Source organism: Lepisosteus platostomus, chromosome 14 (assembly GCF_059453375.1).
Source record: "Lepisosteus platostomus isolate fLepPlt1 chromosome 14, fLepPlt1.hap1, whole genome shotgun sequence".
NCBI classification, from domain to species: domain Eukaryota; kingdom Metazoa; phylum Chordata; class Actinopteri; order Semionotiformes; family Lepisosteidae; genus Lepisosteus; species Lepisosteus platostomus.
Window position 1 is genome coordinate 3,129,458 of NC_142624.1, and position 21,551 is coordinate 3,151,008.

The following is a 21,551-nucleotide window of genomic DNA, read 5'->3' on the forward strand; positions in this document are numbered from 1 at the left end:
ACATTCAACGTCTGAGGCGGGGGGGCGAATTCAGCTCCAGGTCGCAGAAGGAGCTGAGCGAGTGAGTGGGTTCGTCGGGACCTGGGGTGCTTTTCCCGCCAGGCCCCAGGCAGGGCGGGGGTTAAGAGCGCGGGGCGGCGGGAGGCCGTCCGTCCGCGTGGCGCTGAAGTGGGGGGCGTTGCGCGAGGGGGCTGGCAGAGTAATCAGAGGCGCCCTCCCCCAAGACAGCCCCCCCTTACAGGCTCCCGTCCCGCCAAATCAGACTGAGGCTCAACTGCAGCCAGCTCTCACACACACACACACACACACACACACACACACACACACACACACACACACGCACACAAGCATCCAGGAACGCAGGGGCACGAACACACCACTCGTGCGCCGTTGTCAGTGGTGTCCCGCGCACACACACAAGCGGCCTTCTGAGGCTCAACTCTGCTGCACACCCACTGTGTGCGCGGCAGCAGTGTGGACAGCTCCCATCTCCCGGGACTCAGTCTGTGTGTGTGTGTGTGTGTGTGTGTCCGAGTGGTACTACGCAGTGGGGATCTGCCATCCTGACGGTCCAGGCATGGCGCCTTGATTTACAGCGGGAGAGCCACTCTGCTTGATAACCGACTCCCCCCAATTGGGTCTCGCTCTCGTTCCCCCCCCCTCCCTGCTCCCTCTCGCCGTCTCCAGTCCATTTCATTAAAAACCAGAAGGGACCAGCTTTCCGCTCTCCCTGAGGACACAGACGGCGGTGTGCGCACCGACACAGACACGGCCCTACAGACAGAGCACGAAAATAGGCGCACGAAACCACCAGAAGGTGAAAAGAAAGTGCTTTTCACAAAACCTAAGCTCCTCTTTCAATTATTAACTGTTTTGAACTTCTGACATCTCCACAGGCCTCTGTTTCTGAGCTGCTAAGCCAGACTATGGTATGCATTTTTGTCTTTTTGACTCTTCCAAAAATTATCCCATAAAGTGTTTTGCCCTTTTCTTTCTGTTTCCCTCATTCCCTCTGGTGTAGCTTGCTTAGTAGAGGATCTGCCCCGCGTTTCCAGCCAGCAGATGTAGACTGAGTCAGAAAGCCTCAACTTTCTGGCTTTTAAAGTGTCACCTGTCTTGACCAATTGTTTTATACCAACCGGTCAGGTGACTGAGGACGGCAGGTCATCCCCCCACAGCCTTCTGGGAAGTGTAGTCAGAAGGGAGTCTCCATCTTGCCTAAACCTTCCATCCTCTCACACCGTGGTCATTTCTTTCAGTTTGCACCCTCAAATATTGTACTGTACTGTTTGATCAAAAGCGTGTTCCTGGAATGTGAAATGTAGCCACTGAGTTCATCACATGATGTAGCCACAGAATGCACATGAACGTCTTTATCACTGCAACTTCAGTTAATCTGCTTTTCCACACTGCCTCCAGTGCCTTCAGAAACACACTGCACTGCTATTAGATCAACAGTCCACAAAACTAATTAGGCAAATGCATGGATGGATTGGCGGGTGGAGAATAGTGAGTATAGACAAGTATTTACTGTATAGTGTAATAAGCACTCAGGATTTTTGGACTACACATAATGTGGCTTTTTAACATCCACAGTAGTTCTATGGTTTAAATGAACATTTTTCTGGCCTCTAAATTGCTGGGCCCGAGCAAGATGGGAAGAGTTACTGTGGGATTGTTGGACACGCTGTGATTCTCGCGTATCGCCAGCAGGTAACCTACGAGAAGCTTTTAGACACTGCGACAGGAGAGCAAAGATCTCAGACCGCAGCGTCTCCTGCGTGTTACTGAACTCGGAAAGGAAGAAAAGGACTGAGGGCAGAGGATCTTCTTAAAAACGGATCACACCCAATGAAACCCCTCAGTGAAGGGGATCTGGGAAAGCCGGGTGTTTATTATGGGGTATTGCCGGGGTCCTGTTCCCGTGGAAACGGAGCAGTCAGCACATCTGTATGCAGCTGTCCCTTTCCATTGAGCTCTGCATCGCTGTGGTACCCTGCCTGTCACCCTGCGTTAACGACTGCCTCCTACACTGCCCACGATCAGCGAGTAGCTATGGACCCATTCGGCTAAGACAGTAAATGTACCCAGCAGTCTGATTTAAGTAACCTAAATAACCCATTCTCAGGGCTAACTCTTCACTGTACACCCTTCATAGAATCCATAGGAGCAAACCTGGGTCTACTCTGCTCCTCCAAGCTGTTCCTGAGCCCTACCGAGCATGGTAGAAGGAAACGAGCTCTGTGATTGGCTGGCCAGGGATCCAGCCGACCGCGGTTCGTATGCGATCCAGCTCTGCTCCGACCTCCCTGCGGATTTCCAGCACCCGATCAACAGCCGGCACGGCAGATACTAACCCCTGCAGTCGCGCCTTCTTCACATTCAGCGAGCGGAACTGCTTTGTTTTGGTCCCAACGCGATCCTGCGGATATTTCACAGCACTGACAATAACTGTTTCCACACTTTCCTGCTGGAATGGCTGTAATTGCAATAATATCTCACACCTCACTTTGCAGCTGATTAGACTTTGATTGGTGCCAATTATGGACTAGATTTCTTGTATTGTTTCCTTTGTTGTATTATGACATAATGATCTTTTTGATGCCACTCTGGATCTCTGGGACACAGATACCCTGAGGTGTTTTATTCAATACAGATCCTTGCTCTCCAGCCAAAGTACATTCACCCCCTTTAACGTGTGCCCAGGAATGTGCAGCTCAGAACAGTGTGTACAAGCCTGGGAAAACTGTTTTTTCCCATAATCTAGCAGCTGTGCAATGTGTCAGAGATCTGAGGATGGTGGAAGTGTGCACTGGACTTGTGGATGGGTTGGAATTTGTTTTTGTCTGTCTTACAGGTCTGAGGATGGGCTTGTTAATCTCTTTCCCAGTCTCCCAGCTCTAACCACTAACCCACACTGCCTCCCTCTCTCTCTCCCAGTGCCTCAGCTCTAACCACTAACCCACACTGCCTTCATCTCTCTCTCCCAGTGCCTCAGCTCTAACCACTAGCCCACACTGCCTCCCCCTCTCTCTCCCAGTGCCTCAGCTCTAACCACTAGCCCACACTGCCTCCGTCTCTCTCTCCCAGTGCCTCAGCTCTAACCACTAGCCCACACTGCCTCCCTCTCTCTCCCAGTCCCTGACTCAGAGTTAAAAGGGCCAGCTCTAATTAGAATGCAGGGGAGCAGGCCGCTGCTGCAAATTGAAAACATATTGATTCTCCCCTCTGCTCTCCACTGCCTGTGCGCCCAGCAGCTCGCTGACTGTGAGAGCACGCGGAGCGGGAGAGAGGGAGAGAGGGAGAGGCAGAGGATGGGGAGAGAGGAAGGCTGGAGGACGGGGGCAGGTGCCGTCCCGGCCTGCTCCCTGTCTGTGCATGCTTTTTAGGAACAGAAACGGAGGCGGGCCCTGAGAGACGTTCTTGCCTGGTGGTAGGAGATGGGCGGATTGCCGTGGGAGGAGAAGACCGAGAAGAGCAGAGGGAGAACGAGTGAATGATGGGAGACGGAGCTGGATGAAGGAGGAGAGAGAGTGGGATAGCAAGGTGGTCTCTCCCCCCCCCCTACCTCATTAGAGACAACTTCACTCCTGACACAATGTCCTGCTGTTCTACACAGATGAACCTTAAATACTACCTTAAATCCACCAGTGACAAATAAGGGGGATGAACACTTCTATCTCATCTCCATTCCTTTGGGAAAGTCTCATTCCCACGACTGCCATCCCTCCCTTCTTCCATTCCGATGTTGCCAAGTCCAGACCCAGCAGGCGATCAGACTGAGCAGGACTCGGAAACTCTGCTAGACCTCGGTCGGCCCAGCACAGAGCAGAGCTCGTGTCTGAGGTTCTGCTGGCACTGTCCTGTCGTAGCCTTCCGCACTGTTATTTCAGAGATCCTAGCAATCAAAGCTCTTCAACCAAAACCAATGAAAGACAACTGATCCTCTCAGGGAGTGGGTGAGAAATCAACCCTTAGTTTAGTGTCTTCCTTGATTTTGGGGGCTGTGCAATCGGAACCCCCCTCTGTCCCCACCCTGCGCCCCACATTTGTCTCAAACGATGAAGCATCTTGGACGATGATGATTTTGTACAATGTGCCGATGTTCGAGAACTGATGGCAGACTGACCTCTTCTCTGAAATCTACCTGTCTGCTTCATCTCAAGCTGTCAGCTTCAAAGTTCAAAAAAGCCAAGTTCCCCCAGCAGTAGGGAGCTGTCCCAGCTGTCAATCATGACACCGCATGCTTGCAACTACAGCGGCCAAAGACAGGTGGCGCCAGTGTGCAACAGTGTGTCAGAACCACTGATCACTTTAATCTATGACCAGGAAATAAGAACACTGTACTGAAACTCTAGCTGCAAAAATACTCTGCTGAAATATTGTACCCCGAATCTTATAGTCCACACCAGAATTATGGACAAGGCAGGGCATGTTTATAGGCAGCAGCTGTACCACCCTGCAGCTCACAACTGGCAGCCCACTGATGCTCAGCAGGTGTGAGTACCTGGAGGGGAGACCTCCTGGGAAAGCTCAGGTTGCTGCTGTGTGGGTCCTAATGCCCCAGTATAGTAAAAAAAAAAGGCTCTGTTCTTCAGATGAGACGTAAAACCGAGGTCCTGACTCTCTGTGGTCATTAAAAATCCCAGGGCGCTTCTCGAAAAGGGGGTGTTACCCCAGTGTCCTGGCTAAATTTCCCCCCTGGCCTTTACCAATCATGGCCTCCTAATAACCCCCCTCTCTGAACTGGCTTCATCACTCTGCTCTCCTCCCCACTGAGAGCTGGTGGGTGGGGAGCGTACTGGTGCACTGTGGCTACAAAGTGGGGGCTACACACTGGTAGTGGTGGAGGGGATCCCCATTACCTGTAAGCACTTTGAGTGGAGTGTCCAGAAAAGCGCTATATAAGTGTAGGGATATTTTTATTAAAGACGAGCTGCCTTTTACCTGTAAGCATGGTGCACTTGCATATGGCCACAGCATCCTCCTCCTCATTATTGTTATAGAGTTGGACAGATAGTGGTGTACAAGCCCTGTAGGGGATGTATACAAGGTGATGCTGCCTATGAAAGTCCATTGGAGACTCTGGGTGTTCTGGACCAGCCCGACGGAGGTTGTCGGATTCCAGTTCCACCACTCTCAGCTGCATTCACAGGCAGAGCTGAAACGAGCAGGAGCAGAGAGGCAGTGATAATCTAGGTCACCACCTTGCTCCGTTTCAGATGGTGAATTATGTCAGCACCAGAGCTGGGCACGCTGCGAATATTCTGCCGTCCCAATAGGGGAGGCAAGAGCTTTTATTTTTAAATCGTCCTTGGAGCACGTCGCGAGACCACGGCAGAGCGAGAGAGGAAGATGGGCAAGTGTGAGCTGTGATCGCCGAGCCCGACTCCTGTGACATAGCAGACGCGGAGAGGTACAGCGATGGCTCTTCCTTCCTGGGGACAGGCTCTTTCAGCTGAGCGTGCCCGGGTGGCCGTTCAGTCCCTGATCAATCCCACTGTTCTGCTCCCCACTTTTCTGAAAGATCCCTGGGAAGCAATTGCAACAGGAGGACAGTTTCGTTCATTCGGGACACCCTCGGCTCTCTCTGTGGAGAGTACTAGGGTTCAAGAATTAAAACCGGGGTTTAAACCGGGGTTCTTGCAAAATGCAGTCACCTTTTTATCCTTTTTGCATTGTAAGCGCAGCTGTAGACCACCAGCTTATTACATATGTTTCTATAGTGAAGGGTCAGCTACATATGATTCTATAGTGAAGGGTCAGCTACATCTGCAGCGCATTTACAGTTCATCAGGAAAGGTCTCAGATCTCTCAGAAATCCAAACACTTTCGCCGTGATCACGATGTTGAATTAAGTAAATTAGGGACAGTTCAATACAAGGACCAGTTCCCTTAAAGGACCATATGACTCCCTTTGTTAGGGTGAGATTCAAGGTCTACTCCACGTCGACCCCCTGGCATTTTTTTTAAGTACTTCTTTGCCCCTGTTTTTTCGGAAAGAGGAAAAACTGGGAGGCCTTGGACCTAAAAACTAAAAATGACGTGAAATGGAACAGGGGGTCCCCCAGACAACAGGACCTATTTTCAGCTGAGGCAACCCGGATCACCTCACACTTCATTGATCATTAAGGGTTCCTCATCTTCTGTCATTTGCAATGTAGTGTGAGCCATAAGAGCAGCTGTGTAGAGTCTCTCCAGGATGAAGGACACCCGTGCACTTTGGTAGAGAGCAACGGCCAAGCTCATCACAGGACTGCACATCATGGGCAAGAGGACCAGCTGGGAGATTCTCTGTGCTCTGGAGCTGGGGACGTGCCTGTACAGGACTCAGAGTTTTTGTTTCCTTAAAGAGAACTCAAAGCCCAAGGAGGACCCAGATCCTGAACAGCAGGTTAGAGCTGATCCTTTCAGAAGCATTCCGGGTCCATGGAGGATATCTCCGTACAGCACAGAAAAAAAAAACAGTTTAGTCCTCAGGAAGTCTTCCTCCAGATGCGCGAAGCTCTGTTCTACAGTTCTGGTTAAAGCTGACGCTCAGGGGCTTGTGGAGATGGGGGAATCTGGCCTGGCTTGAGTGAGTCTTGAACAGACACCTCAGGAGCAGCAGAAAGAACGGGGATGGTAATAACACATTGGCATGGCTGAACGCAGATTACTGAAGTCTGTGTACCAACGTGTGTGTCTTCTCCCAGTGTTCTCTGGAAATGGCCGTTTTCAGCACAGATTAAACTCATCTCAAACCTTCACCGGACTGCGTGACAACTCCTCGCGTCCCTGTTGAGGGGAATTTAGCAAGAAACCCAAAGTGAAGGGCCACGTCCGGAGAAAAGCGACAGTGTCTTCGCATGGAATGCCTCATGAGACAGGGACGCGATATTCCCAGCCCTGTAGCCCAGGGGCACTGGAAGATTCGGTTACTGGCGTTTCCCAGAATTCCCTCAGCGCCCCCCTGACGCAACGCAGGTGCCCCTCGCCTCAGCCAGAGAGGTGTCTCCTGGCCGGTCATCACGAGGAAACGAGTGGATGGCAAAATGTTTACGCAGCTCTTCTTAGTACCTAAAGTGCAACGTGTATTGCACAGTAGGTAAAAGTGGTATTTGTCCTTGCTCTCTCATTGCGCTCACGATTCTAGGTCCAGAGAGAGAGAGAAAGGGTTGAGAGAGAAAGTTATATAATGTTTTTTTGTCTTTTTTTTTTAGGAATGAAGCCATCAGATTCGGCACAGTTCCTGAGAACAGAACACCTGGCCCCTTTTAGATTGAGCCTGTGCTTTAGGGAATGCACCTGACCTAGCTGAGGGCTGAGAGAGAGCGAGAGAGAGACAGAGAGGCAGACGAGAATGAATCAAGTTGAACAGAAAGCAAAGGAGGAATGGAGACCAACTCAGGGGGTAAAGGCATCTAGTCTATCTCTCTACATCCTGCTCATGAGCCCCCGTGAGGTCCAGACAGCTGTCTAGTAACATTGACTAAATACACCAAGTAGAAGTCTTCTCATTTAACTTCTGTGTTGTAGCATTGTGAAACAGTCAGAGCTCATTACAATGTGCCTTCCCATAATTGCTGGCTCCTACATGACAAGTATCCCAGAAAGCTCTTCCATGAATGATGCCTAACCTGGAACTAGTGTTGTGCTAGATGGCCTCAGAGAAGAAGGAGGTGCTGGAGGAAAATGAATGGGACAGATATCGATGTGACTCGGGTCTCAGGTCTCAGGACTCAGGTCAGTACACCTGAGCTATTTTCTACACGGCAGACTAATGTATGAAAGTGTTTCAGTGTAAGCAGTAGTCTGCCAGCGCCTAGACTCAGGTGTGTATGTACTGATCATGCAATCACAAGCTTTTAATAGTGAGCCAGGTGTGCACTGATGAAGGAGAGGCTAAGCTGAAAGCAGTCGTTCCGACTAGCTGATACACTCTTTGCAATCACTCTAATGAATACCATAAAGACCTGCGTGGAAAATCACAATACTCCAGATAATTTTCTTTTTCCAGTCACATATACTCCTGCATATTACACAGAGATTCTTGATTGGGTGCAAATCAGAAAATTGTAGGGTTACAAAGAGAGACTTCTGTGTACCTCTGCTGCCTGGGGGTAAAATGAAACACAAAAGTAAGGCAAGCCTCGGGTCTAATGGACCTGAGTACATATTTTAAACATAGATATCAAATAAAATCACAGAACATGGCAGCAAAAATACAGATCAAAGACACTGATGTGTTTCCAGAATGAAGTGTGGCAGGCTGCCGGAATGAAAACATTACTCAAGTCGGTGACGGGTTTTGTTCTCCCTGAGCACTAACACGATCACGACAGCGCTGACACACGCACCTGATCAGCCTCTGGACAGACTGCTGTGGGGTGCTCCTCCGCTCCTCCGCTCCACTGCGGCCCGTGAGAGGGTGGCGGGCTGTTCCCAGTGAACCTTGCACCACGTTGTGCCATCACACGCTGCTGGCCTGCAGGGCCTGTGAAGGACAGAACGACACTCGTCGATCAGTACAGCACTGCGCCATCGCAGATGCTCTCTGGCTAAGAGCCAGGGGCGACTTCACCTCTCGTCCACCAGCTTGCTGTCCCAGAACGGGCTCTGCAATGGCAGATGCACAGGCTATTTCTTCCTTGTGCGTTGGCACAATGACTCAGAGATACTATAGGTGTGGGGAAAGACCCTTAGCCTTCCTGGACCTGCCCTGTCCCTCACAGCACCTCTGAGCTCTGCTGATCGCTGAAACAGAGCCTCTCGTTCTCCGAGACACTCCTCTCGCAGGCAGACCAGCTTGCCCGTGGTGACCACCTTCATTACTCAAGTGGGGGCACAGTGTTGCTTTTGGCCTTCTTTATTTCCTCTAAAAGTTAACACACCTAGGTGGACTTCCAACAGATATGGCTACATGCTGGGATGGAGTTGTTCAAATAGAGATAAACCTTTAGTAAAGACTATACCTTATAAAGGTTGCTGGATACCTTACTGGCACAGAGCCATAAGCACAAATATTGTTCTGCAGAGCCAAGGAACAAGACCCAGGGTCAGAAACTTCACTGCAAAAGGTAGCAGGGGAGTGCATTCCATACGTTTTTAAGGGAACGCCACTGGGACTGCAGTGTAGCTGGAATACTGGGAAGAGAACAGGCACGCCAGGGGCAAACAGCAGCTGTGTCTTATATCCCCAGTGACTGAAGCATGACGCACCCCTGTTAGGAGTTCCATGGGAATGTCCATTGACACACACGGACTCAGCCAAGTAGCCAGTTCAGACTCCTTGAGGTACCAGCAGTCGAGGTGACTTACAGATAAGCTCAGAGGGATCAGGAGGGTCCAATCAGGAGAGCTACAAGGCTCCTGCCAGGGACTGTGGGAAAAAAAAACTAACACGCTGGCCAAAGCTATCAGAGTATTTGCTCAATTCCTAAATCTTCTGTAATCTGGCTAATGGTGCCCCAAATCTGTTTGTAGGACTAATTCAGTAAACAGTTCAGACCAACAGCAAATGGTATCTGTTCCAGAATCCTTTATCATTCTGACTGATTGAGAGGTTTAGATAGCTTGGTGGTGATGAATTTCTCTGAGATGCCCTGGCAAGACCAGGAGTTAGACACCGACGTGTGCGGTTTGGGAAAAGCAAATAAAGGCTGTTGTGTTAAAACGAGATATTGCTGCTCTCGAATCAAATAAGAAAAGGCCACAAGGTTAATACACTTACAGGTCACAGGTTACAGGATGTACAGGTCAAAGGAAGTTCATCTCTTCAGTGATTATTAACAGAGACTACAAGAATATACAAGAGATCAATTCAAAATCCTGAAATGTTTTGACAAAAGCTTAGTCCAGGCTTCCTAAATCTGGTACAGTAATGAAACAAGGATGGTGGGTGTTTGGAACAAGGTAATGTTATTGAAGCCTTGAGATTCTTCAAGAAATGACAGCAGGAGCTCTTTGATCTGTAGGCTGCCTGTCACGAAGCGTTTCTTAGGACCCCGTGCAGACAGAAGAATCCGGAAGGGAGTGAAACAAACACGGGGAATGAAGACTAGGGTTGGGGCGGGTAGAGGAGCAGGGGGGCGTGTCTCGACTGTCGCTGGTGCTCGGGGGGGGATGGGGGGGTGGTCCATGCGATCATCCAGAGGGAGTCCGTAGGGAGATCCAGAGAAAGCAAAAGTCCAGAGCCTGGTAATCCCATCCAAGATAAGGACGACAAAAGTTAAAAACCGGAGGGGGATCCGGTGAAGGGTTGGGGAGATGAAAATGGGATGACGAGGACTCAGCAGGGCCAGGTCACCCACAGGAGGCCTGTGCCCTCAAGCTGTGGACGGAGGGCGACTCGGTGGTAGGCGGGCCTCCGGGCGGCCGTCTTCCAGTGCAGAGCCAGGAATGGTGGGAGCATCTGGCTCTTGTAGGGGAAGGGCTGGAACAGGGGGCGGGCGCACAAAACCAACTAAAATGGGAAAGAGCGCCCCTGAAGGGTGAGGGATTACAACCGTGACACTGCCAGCAACTGACCAAGCACACTTGCCCGTATTGACCCTTCCTTTAAGGTTTTTCATCACCTAAAGCTCTCTGACCAAATATACATGTTCTCTCCGTTTTCATTGTACATGTGCTTACAAGATCTTAAACTCGGAATATTCAGTTGTCAGACCAATTGAATCAAATGTTGGCACATAATGAAGACAGGTGACATTTTCTCTTCCACATAACATCTCTACGTGACCTTTTCCCTGTACATAGCAGTGACTTTGGCCATTAATTACAACACTTGCTACAAACCCAAACCACACTACATTTTAAGCTGGAATCTATAAAGGTCAATTTCTAAACAAACACTATAACAACACGATCCTATTGATCGTGGTCCGAGTGCTGAGGATGAACTAGGGTGAGGTGGCGATGGCTTTTCATGGGGTGAAATCCAGGACTAGCGATTTCAGTTCCCTGATCAAGGATATGTAACAGCCCATGTAACAGCAGCATTCAGAGAAACTTCTCCCTGCAGCAGAAGGTGGTCTATCTGCGCTGTGGATCGCTGGCTGGTGTGGAGCATAGGCAGACTGGAATGTTAAACATGTCCCCTACTCCAAGCAGGGCTTCAAGAAGCACTGGGGCACAACTGCATCCTGGTCTGGACAATCATTTCTAAAACACTCTCACACTGCCTGCAAAGTGCTCAGCCTTTCACTGTGTCAGAAAGATCAAAGAGGAATATACTCAATTCACACACTCACCCTCACACACTCACACGCACTCACACTAACATTCACACTCACGCACGCTCACACACAATCACCCTCACACACTCACATTCACACTCGCACTCCCACTCACAATCCTCACAATCACACAGACTCACGCACACACACACTCATGCTCACATTCACACTAACACTCACAAACATTCACACTCACTCACAGACACTCGCACACACTAACATACATTACACTGTTGCTCACACACACACACAGACCAGCACACACTCACAGACACACATACAAGACAGACTAGCAGGAACAGGTAGTGCACTCAGCTCACACATTGAAAGATACAGGAGGGGACAGAGAGGACTTTCTGACCTTACCAGAAGCCAGTCTGTCAGTCTCTCTCCCAGCTGCCCTCGTATCCTTCATTTGTTCAGTCAGGGGTGGGTTTGGGATGATGAATTCAGCCCTGTGCCTGTAGCTTTGAATGGTTTTTCGAAAAATGAAACAAACAAATGACACAGTGTTACCCATTACCTCCCTTATCAGTGAAAGGTGTGTCACTGTCCCTTCTGCCTGCTTCCTCTCAGTGAGGGTGTGTCCAGCAAACCCATTACTCCCAGTGGGGTGGACAATACTTCACACAAGTAGTCAAAATCCTCAAAGACCACCCAACCCAGCGGGCGTCTTCTGGAGGAGCAGGGAAACACGAACCAGAGGGCACGGGTGGAGACTATGCGTACTTAAAACAGAGAACAGGAGGCGCGTCTTTACCCCAAGGGTGGTGGGAGTGTGGAACAAGCTGCCCGGCCATGGTGTTGAAACCCTGTTGATACCCCCCAGCTTCTCTCAAGAAAGAAATCCTGGGATTAATTAACTACTAACATACCAACAGGCCTTAATGGGCCAAATGGCCTCCTCTCGTTTATAACTTCTTGTGTTTCTTCCACAGCATCCACACGAACACGCCCCACCCACACTGACTTCATACCCGGTCCAGAGTCAGTGGGGTGGATGCATGACCCCAAGAACAACAGTTACCTTTATGGGTGTAGCAATGGATGTACAGTAGCAACCATCAAGCCAGTGTAACAGTTTGGCAGATGTCTTTCTTTCAGAGCCCTGTGCAACAGTAAATACCTCCCCCGCTGCAAAACTTTGCATTCGCTTTTCAGTCCACCAATTCTTTTGAACTCTTATTTTGACAGACGTTTGGCTTTCTATGCTCTTCAGCGACTGGATTGCAGTGTCTGACCCTCCAAAACAGGAAGCCTACACTGGAAAAAACAAAACAAAAAACAGTAGTCCTGATTGGTGACCCTTGACTGTGGCTGTTTGGATATCCTGCGCTGGAGACTTGAACTGGACAGAGGTGGGACAGCACTGGTCACTGGCGAAGTGACCCTGTACAGAACCGGCTAACTTCCCTGAATCATTATATCACGACACCCCCAGCAGGTGGGTGTCCCAAAGCAGTCTGTTCCCAGGGGTGACCTTATCGAATCGTTGTTTTCTCTGTGGGGGGGGGGGCTGACTTGCCTTTCACATTCATATATACCGTAGCTCCACAACCTCACGCCCAGCGGACTCGGACGCTGAAGAAAAGCCGGGAAACGTTATTAAGACCGCGAATGGAAGTACCGAAATGCACGTTGCAGCGGAGCAGAAAGTCGTCCCTCCCAAAGGGGTGAATTCCCTTTTCGGGAGCATCCACGGCGGGCTTTCTGCTTCGTGCGTGTGGAAGGGTTTTTAATCATGCTGCTCTGATTGCTTCGGGTAGATCCGCTGTGTACGGATTTTTTAAGGAGGAGGCGGCGGCGAGAGACGGATAAGGGGAGGTGAAGTGTGTGTGTTTGTGTGTGTGTGTGTGTGTGGAGGGGGGTAACGAGTGAGAGAGACGGGGAGAAAAGGCGAGAGTGAGAGCGAGTGAACGAAGAGAGAGAGAGAGAGTTAGGCTACGCCTTTTTTCGCCAGTCCGTCCGCCAAAGGGTTTTCTCACATTATCACCGGAGAGCCAGGGCTCCGGGAGAGAGAGAGAGAGCGCTAGAGAGAGAGAGAGAAAGGTAGAGGAAGAGTGATAAAGAAAGTGTGTTCGCGAGAGAGAGAGAAGGAGAAAGGGAAGGAGGGACGACAAAGTGCAGAAAAAACCCCACTAAAATAGGGGAAATAACGGAGAAGAGTGAGGGGGATAGGGAAATAGGGGTGGCTCCGACTCGACTTCAAGGCGAGCGAAGGATTTTTTTAAAAAGGTGTGTGTGTGCGTGGGGGGTAGGGCGTCTTTCTTTCCTCTTCCCTCGCCAAGACGGAAGATTTCTCCGGGCGACGACCGGGGCTGGACGCCGCCGCCGCCGCGCTCTCCCTGCTTGGCGACGGCACTGGCGGCCGCACAGCCGGCGCCTCGGCTTCTGGAGCGAGGGACGGGAGGGGGAGTCAGCCGCTGGCGGGGGGAGCTGTCCGTTTCAGCACCACGCTCGCCGTGACGCGGGCGGACTAGAGCCGGCCGGACCCCGCGGAACCCCAGCCCCGGCCGTCCGAGGCGGAGAGGAGCAGCGCTGTAGAGGAAGAGGCGAAGGAGGGGTTGGAAAGGGGGGAGAGAGAGAGAGACAAAAAAAACCCCGCTGGGAATTGTTCAAAGAAATACACTCGAAAAAAAAGAGTGGACCGGCTTCTTCGCGTCTGCTGGGCGTCGTAATAAAAACTGAGAAAAAAAAAAACTTCTCAACAATGGTTAGATTTCAAATCGGGCAGGAGGCTCTTCGGTTTCGCGGCGGGGAGAGCTGAGCAGCGCCCCTCCGTCAACAGACTCAACGGGGCCGACGGATGAATAATTAAGTCATTAAACAAACGGGAGAAGATGTCAATTCGAGAGGCGCGTCAATAAGATCGACGGGAAGATCTGAAGACGGTAACAGAGAGAGAGAGGGGTGCAAAAGGAAACGACCCCCCTACATTTCGGCTCGGATGAATTTCCCAAAGAAGTAAGGGGTCACTGTGTCGCCCGAAAAAAAGGGGGGAGTCCGATACGAAATACGAACGACCCCCCCCCCTCCACACACACACACACATCCCCTGCCTGCAAGCACGCCTTCATTTCTCTCAAAAAATACCTCCACTCCGCGTCTCTCACTGCCCACCCCCCGTACACACACACACAGAGAGAGAGACATACACACAACCGTCTCCTCCGTAGCTCAGTCCGCCACCCCCTCCTCCTCTCCCCCTCTCTCTCCCGAAATGGAATTAAAATCTTTAATATTCTCCAGCTCGGCTTCCCAGCGGCAGGCGCTCGGCGAAGGGGCTTCACACTCGAAGATCAGCGCAGCGCTCATGTGAAACGGCCCCCCGAAAGCGGGCGGGGGAAAGTCGAGCTTGAGAGACGGTGGGTGAATGAATGAATGAAATAAACAGCCGTCGCCCGGGAAGAGGACAAGCGGCTGTGCGGCACTGACGGGCTGGACACAGCGGCTTCAATCGGGCGCCCCTCCTGTTCCGAGCTCGGGCTGCGTGGTGTGGGTTTGGCGTGGCGTGGCGTGCCGCGGATCTTCTCTTGTGGTGGTTGTATAATTTCTCTCTCAACCCGGCAGCCCCCCCCCCCCCCAACCCCCTCCGCGCTCAACCCCCCCACCACCACCACCTCCCCTCCTCCTCCTCCTCTTCCTCCTTCTCTCTACTCTCCACTCTTCTCCATCTGAGCGGACGACGGACGGGGGAAAAAAAAACACTACAAGGGAGGCAACACACGCAAAAAAAGGATTTTTCATTTATTTCTTTTTAATGGCGCAAGGGCTGTACGGGCGGCGACGCGATCCTAGGAGCAGCGCTTTTGGCGGTACGGATTTGTGTTGTCGGGCAGAAGCGGCTCCAGGAACAGCGGCACGGGCGGCGAGCGGTCCCGGCGCCTCGTCCTCTTCCTCCCGGCTGAATGTCGAGTGATGGTGGGCTGGTCGCGGCGGACGCATCGCGCTCTTCCCGGATCGTCGTCGCCTTTTCCGACCGCTGATCCCTCTTTTCGACGGAACCCTCTTCCGCGCTAGAGGCTACATATGGAAACTGGAGATCAGAATTTTAGGAAAAAGGAAAACTAGCGGTCGTTTTGTTTTTGATTTTTAATTTTGTTCCCTGACTTTGTTTCCTCGTTTTATTTATTTATCAATTTCTCCTCATTTGGGGGGGGGCGTTCGAGTATTTTGTTTTGACTCAGTTTTGTTTTTGTTGATTCATTGATCGGCAGACCTTTAACTTTATTATTTTATTTTCACTGTTCTTTTTTTTTCTCCATTTTACGGGGTCTCTCCTCTCCCCCACCCCCACACACACCCTCAAATTTCCCATCCCTGCCTCTTCCCCCGTCTCTTCCCCCCAGATCATTAGAACAACTGACAGATAGCACAGCAGATCTGCCTTTTTTCCTTCTCGACGTGCTTGGTAAAATTGTGGCCATTACCTTAACTCAGCCATTTAATCTTCATCCTATATTAGCCTGGGAGCAAACCTCTGTGTAGATGCGCACACAAACACGAACGTATTGGCTCAGGCTAGCAAGATTCATTCTTTCTTGCGAAAGTAGGCTAAAATTCACGAGTTAATGTTGCGACTTGGGGCTTTTTAGATCCTATAATCCTTTCACTGATAACGGATACCCCCACCCCCTCCAAAAAAAAAACCAGCTTATTTGTCCGGGGCCGAATCTAGCGTTTTCCTTTGAAGTGAATGTTAGTTAATTCAACTGATCGGCTTCATTTCTTAGACATCGTAACTAGTTGCACCAGTTGTAGTCTGAGGGTCTAGTGGCACCAGCGACAGGCTGTATCGGGTTTCTAGACGTTTTGGCGGGTCCGGCTGTTTCTGATCCCGGTTTGATTGACGTTTCAAAAATAAGCAAATAAACCCCCCACCTCTCCTCAGCGGTTTTCCTCACATTCCGAATCTTTCCTTCCCTCAAAATCTTCTTCCCTTCCGACACCCCACAGCTCCCCAGAAACACGGTGTAGCAAACAGCCACCCACTCCCGCCGACCCCCCCCACCCCACACCCTCTCCCACACCCCGCACACACACACACACACCACCTCCGCTCCCCTCTCCATCACTTGTCGACCCCCCCCACACCCCACACCCCACACCCCCTCTTTTTTTCCGTCTGGCATTTGTCCTTTTAAGTTTTCAAATATTTATTTCCTGTACGTCAAGAGGAAAGGGGGTTCCCCTTTCATGGAATGCGGCAGTATGGGCCTCTTTGATCGGGGGATTCAGATGCTGCTAACGACGGTGGGGGCCTTCGCCGCCTTCAGCCTGATGACCATCGCCGTGGGCACGGACTACTGGCTGTACTCGCGCGGCGTGTGTAAAACCAAGTCGGTCAGCGAGAACGAGACCAGCAAGAAGAACGAGGAGGTCATGACCCACTCGGGACTGTGGAGGACTTGCTGCTTAGAAGGTAAGTTTGGCTTTGGCCGGGTGTTTTTTTTTTTCTTCAGTGTCACCCTCTCCCCCTTCGCCTCGCCTCACGCCCCCCCACCGGGATGACATTTTGTCGCGGCCGTGTAGGTATTTATTTATTCTTCGTGCGTGTGGGGAACACACACCAAAAAAAAAAAAAAAATCGGCGCCGCTTTTGCGGTTACGTTAATCATATCAGGGCGCACCTCCCGTTATCTTTTTTTTCCCCTCTCACGTTTGGAGATCGGATTCCACATTTGTCGCACTCCCATTAACCCCACTCCCCTCCCTTCATCTCCTCCTCGCTCCCTCCCACTTCCACTTCCACGCCGAACACCTTCCAGTTAGTATCCCGCAACTCGCACAGCAAAACACGCCGCGTGGGTCCCCCCGGGGAAAGATCTCATTCAAGATTTCCACACAGCGTGGGTAACCGCTACATCTAGGTGGAAGGTGTCGTACAGAAAATATTCCAGCGCTCGTGTGTGTTACTGTTGGAAGTTTACAGTCCACCACTGTGAAGTAACATGGAGGCTGCTGTATCGTATTTGGCCTAGCAGTTTGCATTTACACTTCCATGTCCATGTTTTCTTGTTGTGTGCGGCCTACTCCACGCCTGACCGCAGTTAAAATGGCTTGTGGTGATGTGTTCCGAGCTCATTATTGTCGGGTTGTGTGGCTTGCGTCGGCCCGGGCTCCGTTCAAAACGTGCCTTTTCGATTTTTTTAGCTGCGGCATAAAGGACGAGGTCGGTGTTTTCCTCTCTCTTGAGCCCGGGTACTGTAACGGGTCGATGGATTTGTGACACCCGCTTCTCACCCTGCACCCCAGCTTTGTGAACTGCAGTCTTGTGCTTGGGGTCGGACCCTGGGCAAGAATCGGACAGAATCGAGATCTGAAACGGCACGGGGCGCTTTTGTTGTTGTGTTTTGCACGGCTCTTCCGAGGCGCCACAAAGTCTTGGCGGAGAAGGAACAAGTGTCCCACCTGTCTGCGAGGCCCAGTGCGCACAGCCTGTGTCTACAGGACAGGCAGACTTGGGGAATGATAAGCTCTTGTTAACTGCATGGTTATTTGAGCCGACTGCCTTTGTGTCCCCAGAGCATTTCTGCTGTTTCTTAAACAGCTTAAAGGCTGACTTGAGTAGAAGAGGAAACAGTGGTGGAACTCCAGTAAATATTTCAGGGATGTTGTGGTGTAACTGTATACTGTACAGTGCTTATAGGAACTCTACATACCCTTTTTTTCCCGAAGTAACGTGTTTTACCGGCCTCACAGCCTGAAATCGAGACACATGAAATCTGAATTTATTTTACCTTTATTTACACATCATAACCCACAACCACCAGGTGAAAAAGGAATACAGAGACCTGCTGAAAAGCAATCGCAATTGAAAGCCTAGAAAAATGGCTTGGAGAAATGAGAACGTGTTACTTTGGAGAGGGTGTGTAGACTTTCAATAGGCGTTTTAATTACATTTCAGTTCATTTTCACAGCGTGCCATCATGTGGTCCTATAACCACTGTCATAACAAACCATTTGAAGCACTCAATGTTTTCTGTCCTTTTGTAGAGTAAGTGGAGAATCTTATGTCAGTGCTCTTCATGGTGCACGTAGTGCAGTGTATATGATTTACCGGGGCTGAAACTGTTCGACTTCTCTATTCCAAATGTGCATGGGCAGAAATTCCAGTTTGAAAAAAAAGACAGTTTTAAAATATTAAATCCTTCAATGGCGAAGGCAGCCATCGCTAAATGAATTGTGCTTCCTGTTCAGTTGTAGCTAGGGACGATTTTCAGTTTGGAGTAGCTGGGGGCTGTGAGTGGCAGTAACAATGCGAGATCATGGAGTAAACGCTCTGTTGGGAGAGCACTGCTTATGGCAGACTGGAGAAAACTTCCACGCCCTTTGAAGAACTGTCCTAGTGAACATCTCTGGGTACTTCAGTGCTTTGATCTCAATTTGACATGATGTCGTTGTGGCCTATGTCTTTGACTGGCATGTTCTGAGCTTTACCATACTGGATCGCAGGAATACCCTGGCGTACTGCTGGAAACTGTATTGTAGAAAGATGTGCAGAATGTAAGAATGTATCAGGGTATAAGAAACCAGTATTGTAGAGCACAGCTAAAAACAGATGTTAAAACTGAAGGAAATCATGGCAACACGAGGACTGGAGTCCCAGGCTGGCTGGGGAAAACTGAAGGAGGTCTCGTAAGTAGTACAGGTGACTTGTAGTAGCTTAGGAGCTCTTTTTACAAAAAGCAGAGCTCGTCTGTTGTTAACCATCTTTATTGAAGTCTCTCCCAGTGTGAACCGTGTCAGTAAGTGGTCAGTTGCACACAAGGGTGTCAGGTGTAGCTGTAGTTGTAAGGGACAGGGTCAGACACAGACTTGGCAGGGCCCCATCTCTGCTTACAGGTTCCTGAAGTGTCCACAGCTTCTCTTTTTGCTGTTAGTGCTGTAGCTCAGGACATGGAAACTGCAGACACAAACACAATTAGCAGATTTCACCAGGCTCATTCTCCGCTTGCAGGATTATCGGAGACTCCCATCTGTTTGTAGCGGACACTGGGAATTATTTTCTCCCGTATTTTCTTTTTTGGAGTACTGTAGTGTTTTGATTCTCTTGGCCTCGTGGTACGGCCCTCTCCATTTCCTCCTTTTTGCTCTGATGGCTGTGGGATTCTCTGACCTCCCTCCTTGCCTCTCTCATCCCCTGTGAGAGCCAGGCATCGACTGGGTGCCCGGGTGCTGTTGGGAACGCCGAGCGCGTCTTTCCCGTTTAGTGTTCGCGACGCGTTCTGACCCTGGAGGTGACCCACAAACTTGGCCAGTGATTCAACATGCTTATTGATTCGTGTGTTTGTTTGTTTTTTCATCCCCCCCCAACAGAAGCATAACACAGGGCAGTGCTTCAAGTCTGTAGCTGACATGATGTGGTTAGTGAAAAGCCAGCAGTTAGCTGTTCATGATTCACCCGGTCTTTAAATCATCGTATCCTGTCCAGTTTAATTCAGTTCTGCTTTGGTTCCGTATCGTACTCTATGAGGCCTGTATCATCCTGTTCTTGTGCTACATTTTCACAGTACCCAGCCATATGAAAGGGGCTGTTCATGTTAGACCGTTCGTGACATGGCACAACACCGAGCACAAAATGGAGCAGACACAAACACACCAAGACAGGTATCGCCTCGGCCCGCTATGTTATGCAGTTTCTGGTGCAGATGCTACAAGGGTTGTAGAAGGGGCTTGAGGAAACCGGATGGTGCTGTTGATTTCTCGGGGTGTTTAATCCGGCAGGGTGCTCTACCACACTGAAATGAGCTCCTTCGTGGATGCCTGCGTACTCTACATGTGCAGCATAGTAGTCACAATGTCCTGCTGATTTCCCGTCCTGAACTTGATTTGACTAGTGCCCTCATTGGTCAAAGTCCCCCTCATTCAGTTCTAATTGCGGGCTGTATGAAAGGATTCTTTTCTGGAAGTTATTAACTGAGGTTTGGGATGGAGAACAACAAGTCCGGCTCATCAGCCTGTTCAATCCGAATCAAAATCATTCCCGCAGTTAGCTATATATCTATCTAATACTATCCCCTCTTTTCACATTCCTCTCCTGCCCCTTCTCCAGACTTGGGTAGCTCCTCTCAGAAGGGGAACCAAGCCTCATCGTTCCCAATATTGCCAGGGGGCTGCGCCTTAGCCAAGAGGGTTGAGCAATAACCTGCCTTTAACCCCGTTGCAAAGGTGTGGGAGGTGGGTTACGAAGATGGAGAAAATCGGGGACTGGCTGAGCGGATGATTTTGTAAATAAATGTAATGATCCAGGCCCCCAATGTGCTTGGTACAGTTAGAGACACGTGAAGGGAGTTTGGTGAAACACCAAACACCAAACTGTGTCACTGTCATTAACAATGACAGCGACGCACACTCCACTGCGCACAACATAAACACACAGCACACAGGTTTCTCTATGTACAAGCTTACAGATGTTTTTGGAGACCTACGTTTAGACCACGCAGACAACCTCAAGTATTCGACTCTTCATGGAACAAGCAGAGACTTCTTCTTATCTTATTTTCTTAAAAGAAAAGAAAATCAGTCCTGTTACAAGGTGTGGCTGTAGGGTCTGATGCAGCTCTAGGAGACTATAGTAGAACCCAGCAGAACAGGCTAGTAGTATTAGGAGGTTATAGTAATAGTGCAGTTGAACAGTCCTGTTACATTAAGGTGCTATGGCGAAAATGCTCTAGAACAGTCCTGTTTACATCAAGGTGCCATAGCGAAAGTGCTCTAGAACAGTCATGTCACATTAAGGCGCTATCTCGAAAGTGCTCTAGAACAGTCATGTCACATCAAGGTGCTACTGTATAAGCGAAAGTGCTCTAGAACAGTCATGTCACATCAAGGTGCCATAGTGAAAGTGCTCTAGAACAGTCATGTCACATCAAGGTGCTATAAGCGAAAGTGCTCTAGAACAGCCATGTTACAGAAGAACATCTACAAATAAGAGGGGGCAATTCGGCCCCTGTAGCTGATTCGGTTTTAAGTGGCTAATTCAGCCACTCGGCTAATCTGTGAGAATGTCATCCAGCCGTTTCTCAAAAGAAACCAGGGAATCACGATGGACTGTTTTAAAACAAGGAGCAACTTGAGAGTCGTGGAAATCAGTCCTGTTACAAGGTGTGGCTGTAGGGTCTAATGCAGCTTGAGGGGACTATCGTAGAGTCCAGCAGGACCGCCCTGTTGTACGTTAGGGTACTGTGGTAAAAGTACATGTTACAATAGAGAGCTATAGTAAAAGTGCAGTAGAAGAGTTGTGTGTCATAAGAACAAATAAGAGGGGCAATTCAGCCCACGGCGCTGATTGGTCTGAGAGTCTCATCCAGCCATTTCTTGAAGAGCCCAGGG

General features: G+C 50.1%; 1 protein-coding gene and 2 long non-coding RNA genes across 3 annotated transcripts in view; 1 reads left to right on the forward strand and 2 right to left on the reverse strand.

Moving 5' to 3' along the window:
• Nucleotides 1–4,915: 4,915 nt before the first annotated feature.
• Nucleotides 4,916–12,913, reverse strand: LOC148648713 (uncharacterized). The gene is made up of 3 exons (XR_015926436.1): nucleotides 11,578–12,913; nucleotides 8,340–8,476; nucleotides 4,916–5,161 (listed from the first exon to the last, which is right to left on the reverse strand). It is a non-coding gene; the product is annotated as an uncharacterized LOC148648713 (long non-coding RNA).
• A 2,039-nt stretch (nucleotides 12,914–14,952) lies between these two features.
• LOC148648714 (uncharacterized) lies at nucleotides 14,953–16,190 on the reverse strand. The gene is made up of 2 exons (XR_015926437.1): nucleotides 16,098–16,190; nucleotides 14,953–15,239 (listed from the first exon to the last, which is right to left on the reverse strand). It is a non-coding gene; the product is annotated as an uncharacterized LOC148648714 (long non-coding RNA).
• LOC148648715 (voltage-dependent calcium channel gamma-2 subunit) overlaps nucleotides 15,203–21,551 on the forward strand; it is a 65,009-nt gene continuing 58,660 nt past the window's right edge. Inside the window, exon 1 of the mRNA XM_088606541.1 lies at nucleotides 15,203–16,638. Coding sequence (XP_088462667.1) covers nucleotides 16,413–16,638 — 226 coding nt within the window. The 5' untranslated portion in view covers nucleotides 15,203–16,412. The remainder of the gene's footprint in view (nucleotides 16,639–21,551) is intronic.